The 16905-nt window shown below is 46.9% G+C and overlaps 1 protein-coding gene across 1 annotated transcript in view; it reads right to left on the reverse strand.

Annotated features, from left to right (window-relative positions):
- Window positions 1-16905, reverse strand: part of kst (spectrin beta chain, non-erythrocytic 5 kst) — a 28519-nt gene that overhangs the window by 8450 nt on the left and 3164 nt on the right. Inside the window, exons 4-21 of the mRNA XM_011495903.1 lie at window positions 14616-14841; window positions 13071-13348; window positions 11733-12747; window positions 10827-11200; window positions 9461-10006; window positions 7972-9005; window positions 7132-7815; window positions 6661-7020; window positions 6286-6571; window positions 5028-5246; window positions 4432-4874; window positions 4042-4095; window positions 3075-3480; window positions 2741-2941; window positions 1931-2531; window positions 1364-1707; window positions 909-1193; window positions 65-541 (exon numbers count right to left, since the gene is read on the reverse strand). Coding sequence (XP_011494205.1) covers window positions 65-541; window positions 909-1193; window positions 1364-1707; window positions 1931-2531; window positions 2741-2941; window positions 3075-3480; window positions 4042-4095; window positions 4432-4874; window positions 5028-5246; window positions 6286-6571; window positions 6661-7020; window positions 7132-7815; window positions 7972-9005; window positions 9461-10006; window positions 10827-11200; window positions 11733-12747; window positions 13071-13348; window positions 14616-14841 — 7833 coding nt within the window. The remainder of the gene's footprint in view (window positions 1-64; window positions 542-908; window positions 1194-1363; window positions 1708-1930; window positions 2532-2740; window positions 2942-3074; window positions 3481-4041; window positions 4096-4431; window positions 4875-5027; window positions 5247-6285; window positions 6572-6660; window positions 7021-7131; window positions 7816-7971; window positions 9006-9460; window positions 10007-10826; window positions 11201-11732; window positions 12748-13070; window positions 13349-14615; window positions 14842-16905) is intronic.

A 16905-nucleotide genomic window follows, 5' to 3' on the forward strand; every position in this document is an offset into this window, starting at 1 on the left:
GGATCCCCCCCCCCCCGCCCCACTCACCACTACCATCCCAAACTAACAAAGTCCGGCGAATTACCTGCTCCTTAAACAGCTGCAGCTGATGCGCCTGCTTGAGCTTTTGCTTGCCACTATGCCAGGCGTCGTCGAGGCCCAGCTGCAGCCTCTCCAGGTGACTCAGGCTCTCGCGTACAAAGTCACCGGTGGGCACAAGCTTGCGGCCGTGCTCGCCAAGCGCCTTGAATGTCTCCTGCCTGCCGTCGATCTCGGCCTTCCTCTCCTGGTGCAGCTCGAGGAGCGCCTCCGCCTCGATGATGCTCGTCGGCGGCTCAGCCTCGTTCATGCGCTTAATTGCGTCAGCTACCCAGATCTCGAGCTCGCGCAGCTCGGCTCGGAACTTGTGGAGAGTGTAAGCCTGACTTAGGGATGCCCGCCGATCGTTCGTCAGCCGTTGCAGCTCCTGCCAGTTGGCCTCGAGTTCCGAGAGGATGCCGTTTATCTGAGCGGCATTCTCGGGATACTTTTGCGAGAGCTTGCGAGCCTCCAATTGGTGCTCCTGTCAAAAGCGGTATGCTCGTGTTATTGGTGCATGCGGGTGCTTAGTCGAGGTCGGCCTAGTGGGGACTTGTGGGGACTCGTGGGAATTAATATGCCGTCCGACAGCCGTGGCTTTATCATTGTGTCCGTAAAGCGGAAATTCGTCAACGTCTGTCTCCAAGTCCAATAAGCTCATTACTTTCCGAATAACCGTCTAGCCACCTCACCGACACATCACATTGAATTTCATCTCTATATTAAAACAACATTAATACTAGACACGTAGAGGGGGGGACTAAATCGTCAAGGCCGATTCGGTGGAAAACGATAAGGTTTCGTTAATAATTATTAGCATAAAATTGCGCAACGACAGAACGCAAACTGACTCTTAATTTGCCCTCGATAGCTGTCATGTCCCTCTCCATTGTCTCTTGCTTTCTCTGAAGATGCTCGACACCGGCCAAATCCTTGCCTACATCCGTCGTGTTCATTGCCAATGACTTTTCCACGACTCTCTGATTCGTATCATCGATATCTCGATTGAACAAGTGAATTTCAAGGGCTCCCGCTAAAGTTTCTCGGTACGTGCCAAGTGCGCCCTGCAGGCCTCGCCACTTGTTGTTAAAAATATCTCGCCGTTGCTGAATGGCTCTGGTTTCTTCACCTTTCTCCTACAAAAGAGACGGCGGCCAATTGACCTTAATAACTGGTAGCTACCTTATAATAAATTATGCCAATTATGTCATTTATTTAGAATAACTTTTCTTCCTTCGCGTCGAGCTCTTATAAAATAATTATAAAATTATTTTACAAGATTACGAGATTTAAAAGCACGACTAACCTGTTTAATTAATTTGTCGGCTAAAGCATTGATAGTCTTGATTCGAGCGTCATCGACCCTCATGTCGCTGTCCACGTCGTCGAGCTTACGTTGCAGGCTCAAGCAGTGTTCGTAATCCTTTCCGATATCACCGGCTTGCACCATCATCTCCTTATCGCGAATCCACGCCTCGATTTTTTCGACTTGATTGTTAAAGTCGAGAATGTCCTGTGCCTCTTCGAGACCTCGGCCCCGATTTTCCGATTCAACCAGCAGCTTCTTCCACGATGAATGCAAGTGATCCAATTGTTGGCGGATTTCGCTACTGGCCGGATGTTTTTGCATAAGCAGCATTTCGCCCTTGACTGAATTCAACAAAAAATGCCGTAAGTGCGCAATGTCTGAATTTGGGCGTGATAATGCATAATTCTTTTTTAAAGAAAAGTTGATTGAACAGTCATCGTGCTTTTTGTGTGCGTGCGCTGTGCGTGCGTGCGTGAGTGAGTGTGTGTGTGCGCGTGTGGAAGAAACGATAGAATCCTCGTGGCGGTATTAGTGGTACGGCGGTTACAATCCCATTTCTCTGACCTTTGATCTCCTCGATTCTGCTCTGATTGGCAGCGAGCTCGGCCTGGAAGGCCTGATGCTTCTGTAGCTTCTTGATCTTGTCCTCGAGGCTCGAGACCTGTCCCTTTGAGGCCTCGGCTTCGAGCTTCTTCTGCTTCTCGCCGATCCACGACTCGGCTTCGCCCACGTCCCGGACGAACTGCGCGTGCAGTAATCCGGCCTCGAGCCTCGACCTTCTCGCGGAGCAGAGCTCGCGTATGCGCGCCCGCCTATGTATGACCTCGTCGAGGCGCTTAGCGATGGCACGTGCCTCGAAGTGATTCTGCGAGAGGAGCTTCGAGCCGTGCTCTTGGAGGGCCGTGAGCTTGTCCTCTTGGGTGAGCAGTAGCTTCTCGAACTCATTGTGCTTCTTCGCTTGGCCGTCGACCTCCTCAACGGACACGCCGAAGTTATCGTTGCTCAGGGCGGCCTCCTGGCTCGCCGACAAATTATCCAGTTGCTTTGCGTCCCGCAGGAAGAAATGAAGATCTATCAACTGGTCTAGGTGAATCTTTTTCTGCTGCCAGGCCGTGTGCAGCTTCTGCCGCTCCTCCAACAATTGGCTGCACTTCTCCTCCACCTCCTGACAACATTAACGAAACATTTTATTTGAAGATTAATAATACAGACGCGGTTTAATGGTAATCGTCGAATCATCATTTAGCACGTCAATAATTATGCACAAGCGAATCATCATTGCTATAATTGACGAGCGATCGACCTCGATGGATTACCATTGCCGATTGCTTTCCCCATCCGCATATTAAGCTTTCCATCTGTTCTTATACTTACACTAGCAGCGTAGTGCCCAGTTTGAACCATAGCTTCGCCAAGGTCGAGCACGCAACTAAACGTATCCTCCCGTGCCTCAATTTCGCCCTTCAAGGCTTCGTGTTCAGCTTTCAAGATTTGAGCACTGGCAGCATCGCGAACGTTGTCTTGCGTGGACATCGTCGCGCATAATCCGGCTGTCCAATTCATCAAATCTCGCACCTGCGACAGTACCCATTGATCAATTGCTTTACCCACGCAATTTGCCATTAGCTTCTTGGCTTAATTCCGACAATGATGAACATTGCCATTGTCTGTCATACTATTCCCAATGCTCGGCGAACGCTCGACCTACCTGAGTCAAGAATCTTTGAAGGTCGCAGCTGGCCTGCAATTGGTCGCGCCTGTGCGCTGCCCTCTCCTTCAGCTCATCCCAATTGGCCAAGACGATCTTCTGCTGCTGGTCAATGTGAGCGGCGTTGTTACCGGGATACAGCGCCTGCAGCCTCGCGGCATCCTCCACGAGTACCTGGACCTGAGCCTCTAAGGCGACGAGGTCGTTCTCAAAGCCCTCGTGGCGCCTGATGAGGGCCAGAACGGAGTTTAGATCGCGACCGAGGTCGTCGGGTAGGGCTGCCTTCTTTTCTTGAATGCGTGAAAGAGTCTCGGCCACGTCCCGATGGAAGCGATGTATCTCGCCGGCGGCCTGCAGTCGCTGCTCGCGATTGCGCACCAGCTTCAGCAGATGCTGCCAAGAGTCCCTACGAGCCAAACAGACGTATTAAAAATACGTTGGTCTTTTATTAGCCGATCTTGACTCTATCGAACGTCATTGTTATCATAATTGTTGTTATTAAAAGCCTCGAAAGTCAATAAAGAGATCGTTTAATGGCACGAGAGGCCTGCGTGACTCGAGTTCCATACTCATATTAAAAGGATGAAATTTTTGGAATAACGGTTAAGCGTAACAAGACAATATTAGTGGAACATTGATTGAACATTAGTTCTTCGAGCAATATGTCGATCTTTATAAATAGACAACGCGGTTTCAATAATTGTCACATCAATTATCGCTCGTAAATTAGAAAATAAACAGTCGATAACTTTATAGTCGTGTCTGGGCTTTGATTATTTGCTGTTTTTGTTTATATGTTTATTTGTGATTTTTGTTATTTTGTTATTTTTTTGTTGTTCTTTTTTGGTTCTTCGTTCTCTCTGTCATTTTATTTACTCGTCCCTTGCAATATATTGTAACTTATATGTATTACATACATGTTAGAAAATCATATTCAATAAAAAGACAACACACGCAAACGACTTACCATATGGACGCATGCAATTGAGCCACCTCCAGTACAGGATCGTCATCACCTTTTCTAATAAACGTATATACAAAAAAAGTAGTTAATGTTAGTTAACCCGTCGTCCATTATAAAACCATGCAACACCTTATTATTTAAGAAAAATTCATACGTAAACAATTGGCTTATTTATGAGACATGCAATAACAGTATCACCAAGTGTTCGGCCTCTACCACAGTACCCACCCACACACACACACATATCTGCTCGCCTATTTACGTCTTTGTACGAATTGCGCTTATGGAAAGGAGGGGGGCACACATGCGTGTATAAAGATACGCTGACCGAGACCGCCCGCTCCTACGAAATAAATCCAGAATGCAAAGCGAGCAACGAAGTTGCTCTCTTACCCAAGTTGCTGCTGCCGCTTCTCAATATCCTGTATGTAGGGACTCTCGTTGGCAATAAGCTTCTTGGCCAGCACTTGACACTGATTGAATCTCTCCGAGCCAGCCTCGATTCTGTGCTTAAAGTCGTTAAACTTGGCCTGGAGCAGCAACAAGTGCTCGTAATCCTGACCGTAATCCTCGGAGGCGGCGGTCTGCTCCTGCTCCTTGATCCACTGCTCGAGCTCGCGACTCTCGAGGAAGTACTCGTGTCGGTACATACTCTCCATGAGGCGCTGCTGGCGTAGAGTCGCCAGTCGCTGCAGCGACCTCACCTGTTGGGCGATGGCCTGCTGCTTGTTGGTGATCGATTTGCTGTCCGGGTGCTTTGCATTGATCATCGTTGAGGCGGTGTTGCCCATCTCCGTCACAATGCCATTGTACGTGTCGAGCTCGAGCTCCAGGGCCTACGTAACATTTAATTCGTATAATTTACCTACTTTATCCCAGCTAAGGGGCTAAGGGGGCCGCTGCTCGTGATTTATCAGATAATTTTGCATTACGATGGCTCGATCGATCGAGGATCGATGGCGAATAATATGCTCTGGACAATAATGTACCTTGTGTTTGGTAAGTAATTTCGTAGCTGCGTCGCGATCCCGTCCATAATCGGTCGAGTTGAGTACGTCGTTTTTCTCAACTAGCCAACTTTCCACTTCGCCGGCTTCGAAGAAAAATTCCTGAGCCTTCAACGAAAGGTCGAGTGTGTGGCTGCGCTCCGCCCCTTTGTCTCGAAGATTCTTCCAAGCATTACTCAAAGTGTCGCATAGATCTTGTATCTGCGTAAAAATAATTGGGAAGTGTTACGAGGACATTATTGGAGGTGGGCTTATTGTTTTTGTTGCAAAGCTACAAGATAAAGAAATCGTTGTGGAATTGCGTGTGGTAAACGTGACGTTAAAACCACGTAACATCCATTCTGTGTCAAAAAAATTTTACCGCTGGACACTGCATTGTGAACATCGTGCGAGTACGACGAGCTAAGGCACCCGAGAACACCGAAATTGTAAAAACTTACGAACTTACGAATTTACGTAAATTTCACAGAGATAAAGATAATTATTACAACAATAGCAGCGGCAGCAATAACAACAGCAGCAACAGCAACAGCAACAGCAACAGCAACAGCGGAAGTAACAGCAATAATAACAGCAACGGCAATAACAAGAGCAACGGCAGCGGAAACAACGACAAATAAAGAAAGCCATAACAAAACTGATTGGGAAGCATTCTTTTGTTTTTTTGTTTTTTTAAAGAATTCTTCTCGTTTCTTAAAGCATGATATTCAAAAAAATACACGCTCACTGTATTTTATTTGCGCGTGCACTTTTTGCCTCGTACGACCCTTTCGCTTACCTCAACTAACGAAACCACAAGGTGCATTGGTGCTCCGACTCTATAAAAATTGTACGATTGCATTTGTATTATTACGTCAACGTTTAATCATTCGATAGAAATGTACGTGTGTTCAGCCGACATTCCAGATAGTAAAGTATTCGAGCATCAAAATCATATTTAAATTATCAAGTGTCCATTCATCATCACGGTGATAATAATATCAACGTCCTTCTCTTTCTCTGCCGATACGTTATAAAATAATTGCAGTGCTTCGTGCGCGCGCGCGAGAGAGAGAGAGAGAGAGAGAGAGAGAGAGAGAGAGAGAGAGAAAGTACGACGTTCATATTACAAAACTTTTTTATACTCTATAAGATAAAATTCTTGATCGAAGCTGGAGATAATAACCGAGTAGTGAGCTCCAAAAAGTACAATCGCTTATCTCGGATGTCAATGATTAATTAACTTTACTGTCAATTTTACCTTCTCTCGCTCGGGATGCATTTGATCGATAAGTCCTTGGCCGGAAGCAAGTGTCTTCATTATCATCGGCTCGTGTCCCGTAACCTCCGCTTCAAATTTCTTATGCTTCTTGTGTAAGGATTGCGCCTGATGTAAATTTTGTCCCAACATCGTGGACGACGCCTGGGGCAAATGATCGTTGATCCATTGCAATTCCGCGTCCAACTCGAAGCCAAACTTATGGAAACGCAGACTCTCCTCCAAAGCTTCGCGACGACGCTTTGCCGGCTCATTTAGGCTCTGAAATCTGGGCAAATGGGATTTAGAATAATGGCCTGTAAAAGCCATTTAGAGTGTTTAAGCGCGTGGCGAGTAAAAACATTTTTAAGCCCCTACTTCTTCTGCGTAGCTTGACTAGTTTTCAAAATATTTGGAGCATCGAAGTGGCCCTCGTGAGCCATCTCCTGCCCCATCGTCACGAGGTCGTTCACCTTCTGCCCCCATTGTACAAGTTTCGTCTCCAACATTTGATGCTTCTTCAAAAGATCTTTGCAGCTGCGCAGATCTTTGCCAACTTCTTTGCTTGAAAGAGAATTTTCGATCTCCTCTAGGTCGAGTCGCGCGTCCTCGATGATGCGATTGTATCCGTGTTGGGCGGCTGCTTGTCGCAATCTTCTGCCTTTCTCCAAAGACAGGACAACCAGCTGATCCCATTGTTCATTGAGATCCTTTAGAATTTTACCAACGTCCTCGGATCTGGCAAGCAACGGAAAGCACTTTATAATTTCGTTCGTACAACGTTAGAGTACAAGAGAGAGAGAGAGAGAGAGAGAGAGAGAGAGAGAGAGAGAGAATAGCGAGCCTTGCCTATAATTTTCCTCGGATATGAGAGCCTTGCCGGCCTTGTTCACAGCTCTCAGTTGGCCCTCGTTGGCCCGGAGCTCGCGCTCGAAAGCCTCGTGCTTCTGAAGTTTGCGTTCGAGGTTGTTCAAGTCTCGATAAGTCTCGTCGGATGCCGTTTTCATTTTGTCATACAGCCAGTCCCGCAGATCATCCACCTCGGCCGAGAACTGCTGGTAGTACTCCGAAGCCATGAGGGCGGCTCGCCGACGCTGCGCAGCCTCCTTCACGGTTGCCCTACGCGCGATAACCTGGTTCCTCTTCTCGTTGATGTTGCTCTTGTCGTAGTGGTTCTGGCCGATGAGCTTATCAGCCACGTCACTAAAGATCTTAAGCCGATCGTCTTGGGCGTGAAGGGTGTTCTCGAATTTCTCGTGCTGTTTGAGTAGAGCCTCGACGTCGTCGAGCGACTCGCCGAGGTCCGCGAACTCGAGGAAAGTCGCGTGAGAGCTCGTACTCGCGTCGATCTGGTCGGCCTCGCGATTGAACTGCTGCAGCTCGAGGCACTGCTCCAGCCAGGCCTGCTTGGACAGCCAGGTCGTCGACACCGAGTCGTAGAGGCCACGAAGCTTGTCGTGGCGCTCCTTTATCTCATTTAGCGATGGATTTCTCAACAGCAACTGGCTACCCAAGGCCTCGACCTCCCGGAATCTACAAAATTGCACGACCTCGCCTTCAGTACACTGGCTAATGAATAACGCAGGGCAGCCCTTGCATACTTGCCCTAACGCAAGCTGGTGCCACCCTCGTCAAAATTTTAAACAATATATATATATATTGATAAGGATAATCGACGGAGCTACTCACTCGTCCTCCTTCGTCTTGATCTCCTCGCCGAGTTCCACGTGCTGTTTTCGCAGTTTCTCGGCAGTCGCGATGTCCCTCACCGGCTCCTCCACCTTCATCGTCTCGTGCGTGTCCGTCGCCCAGCCGATCAAGTTCTTGGAGCTATTCATGAAAATCTGCTGGCCAACCGCGTCCTCCAGTCGAGAGCGGCGCTCTATTGCTTTCGACTGCACCTGGTGCCACAGGTCGCGTATCTCATTTTGTCGCTGATTCACGTTTCCGAGCTCGTTCGGGTAGGTGCTCTTCACGCTGTTTGCCAACAGATTCACCTTCCTCACCTTCTCCTCGACCGGGGCGAGCTCGCGCTCGAGGTGTTGGTGCCTCCTCTGTAAAGCCTGCACTGTCTTAAGATCCGGGCCGATCTCCGCGGTATCTAGCTGCGTGATCTTCTCGAGCATCCAGTCGTGCGCCTCGTCGCAGGTCCTGTTGAATAGCTCGACGCTCGATGCTCCCTCGAGGCTCTTCTCCTTCTGGGCCTTGAGCCAATTGAGATGCTCCCACAGCTGGTGTATGTGCCTCTGCCTGGCGCGGACCTTGTCGAGCTGACCGTGGCCCTGCTCGACAAAGTCCTCGACCGCAGCGTCGATGGCCTCGACCCTCTTCCCGGACGCAGACAGGTCCGTGAGGAACTTTTCGTACTTGCGCTTGGCCGTCTCAACATTGTCCCGCGAGTCGTCCGCGTTCAGCATCTTCTCCCTATCCCTGATCCACTTCTCAAAGTCGTCGCATTCCCGATAAAAGCCGTGCAGTCGTATCGCGTCCTCGAGGAGGCCGTAACGGCGCGACGCCAGCTTCTGCAGCTGCTCGTACGTCTCGTTGATCTTTTTCATGCGCTTCTCGAGGCTGTCCGCGTCACTTGCCGCCGGTCGACGGCTCACGGGCTTCACCACCGAGCGCGGTGACTTAACCTGCCGCACCAACACCACCTGGCGCACCATTCGCGTCTTCTTTACACGCTGCGTCAATCTCACGCGCTCGGGCTTCCGCACTTGAACCTGTATTTAAACAAAGGCGAGGTGAGTGTCTGTGTGTGGCCAGACTCGTTCGTCGTCACGGCAATTTTTTCTTTTTTTTTTAATCGCGGTGGAACTACTTAGAACTACATAGAACTACATAGAACTACTTAGAATTACATAAAACTACGCGTAACTACATAGAACTACGTCGAACTACGTAGAACAACATATAGAACTACATTAAACTACATAAAACTACCTACAACTAAATAGAACAACATAAAAGTACATAGAACTACACTCCCGTTCTTGGCAGCTGCTAGGCGTTTCGAATTGAGCCTTTCGCCAGAGCTCACCAACACAATACATCGCTGCCATGGATCGTTAGCTTTTTATGTGCATTAATTTCAATCATGGCAGAATTCATGCCAAAAACGAGTTGTGTTAAAAATAATTAATTGCCGTGAACGTGAATCGATGTACAAAAGTCTCACCTGAATGATTTTGGGCTCGATCTCGCGAACGTAACTCGCGGGTACGAAGCCATCCGTCCCGTCGGCCTTCCGCACGCTCCACCAGTCCGGATTGGTCTTATTCAACAGCAGCATAGTCTCGCCCTTGGTCATCTGCATGCCCTGTCCACTGAATGGATAGAGGCTCCTCACCTGAGGCACAAGCCTCTCATCGAGGACGGTACGTGGCTCGGTGCACTCGACGGTCTCGTCGACCCATTCGTCCTGTGGCACTAGCCGCACTTCCTGTATCCACTCGTCCTGCTCGAGGTCCGCTAGGGGTTCCACCTGCTCGCTGTCCTGACCGGTATCAGTCTGCAACGAGGACACACCGGCCCGCTGAAGCCGTTCCGCCTGGACGTTGAGTGATTGCAGGTCCCCACTGTACGCGTTCAGCTCGCCTTCGAGGTCCTTGTGGCGTTGCAATAATGCCTGAGCACTGGGTTCGTCCACTCCGTAATCCTCCGACGTCACTAGGGCCATCTTCTCCTTCATCCACGAATCCGCCTCGTTCGCGTCCGCGCAGAACTACGATTTTCATACATCCATTAGACAGCCGAAATTTTCACTTAAGGTTACTTTCTCATACAACTTATGAGTGCGCAGCCAAAAAACTTCTATTCATTATTTGCCATCATCATCATTATTACTATTATATCACGAAATCAAAAGTGTCTCGAAGCGACTATTTATATAACCGTCGTTTGTAATTTCATTGAAGGATAATCAAGATTATTTTTTACATTTATATATGAATACTTAAATCAAAGGGAATTCGTCGTTAAGTTAAGAATTAATTTGAAAAACGGTCGAGACACGAATGACTAGATGGATACACGAGAGAGAGAGAGAGAGAGAGAGAGTCATTAAACAGTAAGAACAGCTTCATTACACAAGCTTGCAATATAAAAGAAGTAGAAAAAAATTAAAAAAAAGTAAAAAAGTAAAAAAAAGTATAAGAAGTACATGTTCCCGAGTTGCTCGTCGCACTCCCTTGTACTACCTACGGAACTACTGGTTGTTCCAATTTACCGAGATTTTAACAGAAAAAATCGAAATACATTTATGCACTTCACAAATTTAAATAATTAAAATTTAATTAAAATTATCCTTGATAATATTAACAATAGACTGCTTAGAAAATTTGCCTTAATATGAATATGCAACTGAAAGTATTTCGAATAATTCTATAGATTTCTGGTCACTTTTATATAACGTATAATAATATTTGTAACGTTGTCATGGCGTTTTACATCGAATAAAATTCGCAAACGTCCAAAATCAAACGATTGCGTGACTCGAGGGTAATATGCTCGAGTCGTGCATTCATTACATGAAGATTTAGTACCTGTAGCGCTTCGCCGGCCTCCTCCAGCTGCTTCTTCCTCAAAGCAAGTAATTCCTCGAGGATCCTCCAGTGCCCCAATAGCGACTCCAATCTGTTTTCAATTTCCGGTGCTGACGGATGCTGCTCGCAAACGAGTCTCTTGCCTGCCTGGCTGAGCTGCTCCGACTTTGGCCTCCTCGTCTTCGTCTCGTCCTCCAGAGCTTTGTGTTTCTGCTGCAACGATATCAGTGCCCGTAAATCTTTCGCCAATATTCCGGCCCGGCAGATCCGCTGGCGTTCCACCAGCCACGACTCCTCGTCCTCGTGATCTTGCAGAAACTGGAAGAAGTTTCGTGCATCCTCCAGCCTCGCTTTACGCTCTTTGCTGTACTCTCCTAAAAGTGTGCAGAGGCACGATGAGCAAATACAGTTGCGGCTGTTTCGAGTGACCGACTTGTCGTCGAGGACTCGTTTATAACTAAAATCATATGAGCGGGGCGGAGTGGGGGAAGGCACTGGTAAAGGAACAAGGTTTAGTGAAAAAAAAGGTTTAACGCTATCAAAAGAGTATTATAATGCGTGTTTAAAAGAACGAGTGACCGAGGGAGCCGAGCAGATGGCAGGACCCTTGTATACGTACATAGTATACTTTGATATATTATTGATATATTAATATAAAATGCGAAATGCAAGAATACGTGCATATACCAGGTGACAGTTTTGTTGGAAGATTAAATAAGCCGTGTTCAAGGAGCCACTAGTGCAAAGGCTATACACAAATGTAGGAAAGCCCAGAAGACTGTTTATAAATTGAAAAAAGAGAAAGAGAGAGAGAGAGAGAGAGAATTATTTATATATAAATATATTATTTAGGGAGCGGGGCAAGGGCGAAAGAGACGGCATGCAATTGAAAGCAAATAGCTTTACCGAGTTGTCCGTAAGCTTTGTTGAGTTGGTCGATCTTGGCCTCGAGTACAGCGGCCTCCTTACCGAGGACAGGCGCGCCCTGGAGCGCCTGACCCGCCACCTGGCTCTGAAGCTGCGTCGCCTGCCTGCCGAGCCGACGCTGACTTTCACCGAGTGCCGTCACCTGAAGCTCCTGCAGACTGTGTCTCTGTAGAAGGTCCTCGACCCCGAGGAGATGGGGTCCAACCTCGGTGCTCTGGAAGCAGAGCTGCAATTCCTGGAGGCTTGCGAGCGTCGTCTCGATCTCGCGCATCAAGCTCATGAGGGCGCAGAGGGCCGACAGATTGGCCTTGTGCCTGTCGAGGAGCCCGAGGAGCTCTCGCCAACGCTGGAGCACCTGCTGCTCGCGTGCCCTCACCCGGTCGAGCCCGTGATACTTCTCGCGCACGAGCTCCTCCGACATGTTGGTCAGGTCGTGGAAGCGCTCCTCCCGCGCGAGAATGTCCGCGCTTATGGCCTCGTGCTTCTTCACGGTCGCGTCCACCTGGGCGAGGTTGCTGCCGTAGCGCGGATCCGAGAGTACCTGAATCATCTCCTTGAGGTAGCCCTCGCGCAGGACGCTCTTTCGCTCGAACTTGTAGTTCAGCTGCTCGAGTCGCTCCTGCCGCAGGAGCTCGCTGCGCAGGGCGACCTCGCGCCGGTGCTCCGCCCGTTCCAGCTCGATCCACTTGCGCTCGATGTCGTTCACCAGCTGGCCTTCCTGAGGCACGAACGCCGGCTGATCGAGAGACTTGAGCCGTGTGTTTATGTGGAAGAAGAGGGCCTCGATCTCCGAGCGCTCCTTATACTTGGGTGGCTTCTCCACCGTGCGGTACTGCTTGAACGCGAGCAGTTCCCGCTGGATGCCTTCGAGGGAATTCGGGAACTCCCGGTCCTCCAGCACCGCCATCTTCAGCTTGATCCACTCGAGAAGCTCGCCCGTCAGCTTACCGTAATGGACCTTCATCTTGTCCGCGTCCATCATTTGGCCGACGATCTGTTGGGAGACGTGTGGAAGGCTCGTCATTTCCGTGATATTGGCATTATTGGGCATCGAGGCATATTTCAAACACATTTTTGAAGCAGATTTAACGGCTTATCGATTGCTAATCTCAACTATATAGGGTTTATTTTTTATGCATTGGGGATACTGTTTAACATGGCGTATAATTGCGAGAATGAAATTGCGTGTGAAATGGATCGCGGCAATTTGACGCGTAGAGTGCAGAATTTTGTGGTTATCATTAACTTCGAGAGGGGGGGGGGAATAAACGCCGTAAGTAAAGTAACTTGAATGACAGAGGATAATGCGATACTCACGTTTGCGATCCTTTTGCCGCTTTTGATTTCGTTCTTCATTCTGGCGAACGTGTGGTAGTAGGAGGCGACATACGTCATGATGGATTTTTCGTCGGGGCGGGCGGTGTCGACGTCCTCGGCGTCGAGAAGCCGCGGAATGCCAAGCTCCGAATTCGCCACGTCGAAGGCATAATTCAGATTGTCGATGTGCTTGGTTTGTTGAAGCTCGGACCACTTGACCAGGTCCGGTCGGTGCGCGTGGATGAGGGCGTTGAAGCCCAATCCGCTTCTCCATGATCCTGAGCGCAGTCAATTACAAGTGTTATTCAAGTCGGGTGGCAATTGCACGCGATGGGCCGCCCGTCGCCTAAAGTTGGCCCATATCGTGACTTTTTCACGATGAGATACAATAGGTATCGAATATAATTATGGATAAAGGAAGCAATGAGGTAGATTTCTCGTAGCGTTTGCATTACGAACTCCATGAGATTAAAGTATAACGAGTTGAGGAAAATTGAGAGAATTTATTAAAGTCCACAGACAGAGGATTGATGGGAGATTAATGTAGCGACAAAGTGCTGTGCACGAAACGTGTTGAACGTAGAAATTTTTAAAACGTAACGGTTGCATATTGTTCGACAATAATTTCTTTTATGTGAATTGAATAGAATATAGGTTTGGAGGTGCGAGGGGTCGCGATATGTCTCGATGTTTTCGCTTGAAACGAAAGTCGAAGTCCTCTATCAATTTTAGTGACAGTTAGCAACATATTTTATGCGGAGCACAATCTGAAAAATCTGCTGTAACTATTGGTTCCGCCGTAGGAATAAAATTTCCTTTCGGACGAGTGAAATCCATTTCGTAATGGGCGTGCAAGTAGCGAAAATGAATTTGGCTCGAAGAATTTTAAAGCGATGTACGAGCACCGAATGCAAATTAAGTACGCGCAAGCACGCGCAAACCGTCGCGTACGCACGCATGGAATATGTTTTCATTTATCGGTTAATGGTTAAATCAACTTTTTAAATAGAAACTTTCGGAGTATGTAAATGTCCGATGCTCGTACTTTATTACGTAGTTAAGCATCGAGCCGAATGTGTCAAATGGCTTTGTAGTCGCGAACAAATAATGGTTCGTGCGCAATTAATAAATTCGATTAATGCCGGATTGATAATTTTTTGTAAATTAGCCAGTTGGTAAAACAATCACATCTTGACAATATTTACATTGAATTCCAATTAGCGGGGTAAAATATCACGTTATCGATGTTTTCACACCCATTTGTGTGCGGCGATTAGTCATTATTCATTAAAATTCGTTGGCACTAATGATAATATTATATTTCTAGCCAAGAAAATTCATCGTTCGCTTAACTGTGCCGGAATAATAAATAAATTAAAAATATAACATTCCACTGAAACTCGATGGTACCTCGAAAAAGTCTCTGTCAATCAAAAAAGCAATCCGCCCATAATGAAAGAATAGAATGAGAGAGAGAGAGAGAGAGAGAGAGAGAGAGAGAGGGAGAGAGAGGGAGAGAGACAGAGAAATTATTGGATGGCATACCCGTGAAATCTTGAATGTTTACACCAGGATATCCGTTTGTCTTCCTTTGACACCAGAGTAGTAATGCGTCCTTGGCCGATTTCTTTTCGCTGCTCTCATTTTCTTCGTCGACATCGATCTCGATCTCTTGGATTTGGAATCGCAGGATTATCGTCCATATCAAACCAAGAATTAAACGGGGATTTCCATCCACGATATCCTCCGCGCCGATACTTTCTAAACGTACCTGATGAAAATAATGAAGAAAAACAAAACAAAAAAACACGCTTAATTTATACTCTTTACGACGTTTTCAACGATATTTTGAAGGGAAAAATAAGTGCGCTAAGTTTTTGTGCTAATACGCTGCGCCAAGGCTTCGTAATTGGTCGTTTCAACTAACGTCTTAACTAAAAACAAAGACACAAAGGTTATTTACGTTTACATATGCTCTGCAAACTCAATCAAGATGTTTCCTGTTTTTAGCCTTTATTCCTTAACCTTCGGCGTCGCCTCTAACGATATCGCACTTGACGCTCAATCATAATGCTCAAATAGAATATTACATCATACGGGTAGGGAAAACTTGAGCGTGTTTACGGTGGTCATCCGACGTTGTTTCATTAACAGCGTTCGCGCCATCACAATCGTGCATCGGGCAGATAATTGACCTTTGGAAATTAAGAGCACAAGCTTACCGACTAGCAGTTCGCGTGGGCGCGGTGGCAGGATGCTGGATGGGGATATAGAAAGCAAGAAAACAATGAAAAAGCTTGTCATTGAGTGGAATCGATAATAATAGGGCATAAAGTAATTGATTGCCGATAAAATGCTGCTTGCAAAAGCCACTCGTCTTCCATTCACAAGTCTTCCCAAAAAGAAAACAATCGCTAAAATGCCCATGGCTTCACCGCCAATACAAACGAACGACTCCACTACGGATTTTCTTCCACAATAGATATTTTTTTTTCCATTGCAAAGAATGAGTGGGGAGGAAGGAGGAGGAATAAGGTGATTTCCCTTTTCACCCGGTCTTGGCCGTAATTTGTTGTTCACCGATAAACGGTACAATGTACAGCACTTCAATGTACTGCACTGTGCTCGATAATAATACTATGTACGCGCATAAGTTTATTATAGCCAGAGTTCGTTATTTAAAGAAAATTGTTTAAAATTATTACAATGCCACGTATTATACGCATCAGCGACGCCTAATGCACGGAATTGTTAATTGTTCCATCCTTTGCGAGCACACCTTATTGAAATAATAACGCTACAAGGCCACGCCTATTATACGCTGCGCGAAGGAATCAAGAGGCGATAGAGTTAAACTTTCTAAAAATTCGATCGATGCAAAGCCGGGGGAATGGTAAAAGTCCCGTGTCGCGATAAGTCTTGTCGTTCGACTCTAAGTGGCGTTATAATGACTCATCCTAACTCATCCGAATTACTAATCGTCGATGGGAAAGACGAAAACTGAGATTCAACAGAATCAGCACAGCCTTTTTGATGAAAACGAGTGCGAAACAAATATTTATTTATTTCTAACGTTATTAGCGAATGAGCGCGCGTTTCTGGGCGCGGAAAAAAATTTACCACGCAATGTCACTTACCAAGGTATTATCGATGGTAAGATTATTTCGGGGACCACCGCGAATTTTTATTTCCCCCGCCGATTATCGGCAAACGCGCCTTAGGAACGTATGCACCGATATATCTCGCTCAACTCGCTAGTTATAGTCTGCGCTAACGGCCCATTATTTCCCCTAGCAATGTTATTACATTGATTGCGCTTTCCGAGAAAAATCTATTTTTATTAACGCAGAATAAGCGACGGTCTTTCAAGGCATACGTTCAAATAATGCGCTTCGCCTTTAAAAATTAAGTTTTATCGCGCGCTCTTTTTAAGGCATAAATAAGGCTTTAAGTTTTTATTCCGAGGATTTATTTTACAGCCATTTATTAGCCAACCGGCCGTTTTTGCAAATTAACTAACTTATTCGCCGGGCCTCTTCCTAAGCGATAAATTTGAGAGACCAACGGCAAATAAAAACAGAACGAGGGCAAAACTTAAAAGAAGAAGAAGAAGAGGAGGAAGAAGAAGAATATGAGGAGGGGGATGGGGGGGGGGGAAGAAAGGGAAAGAAAAAACGAATTGAAATAAAAGTAATAATAAAAGAATATTGAGACGAGCGTGGTTTGCTTGGCGAAATTTTCCCTTTTTGCTCGCGAATTCACAGCCAAATTCTTGCACGATCCATTATTGTATTTAATAATAGCGGTGGCAAAGAAAGCCTGATAAAACAGAAGG

The sequence above is a fragment of the Ceratosolen solmsi genome, unplaced genomic scaffold, assembly GCF_000503995.2.
Source record: "Ceratosolen solmsi marchali unplaced genomic scaffold, CerSol_1.0 scaffold11, whole genome shotgun sequence".
In the NCBI taxonomy this organism is placed as follows: domain Eukaryota; kingdom Metazoa; phylum Arthropoda; class Insecta; order Hymenoptera; family Agaonidae; genus Ceratosolen; species Ceratosolen solmsi.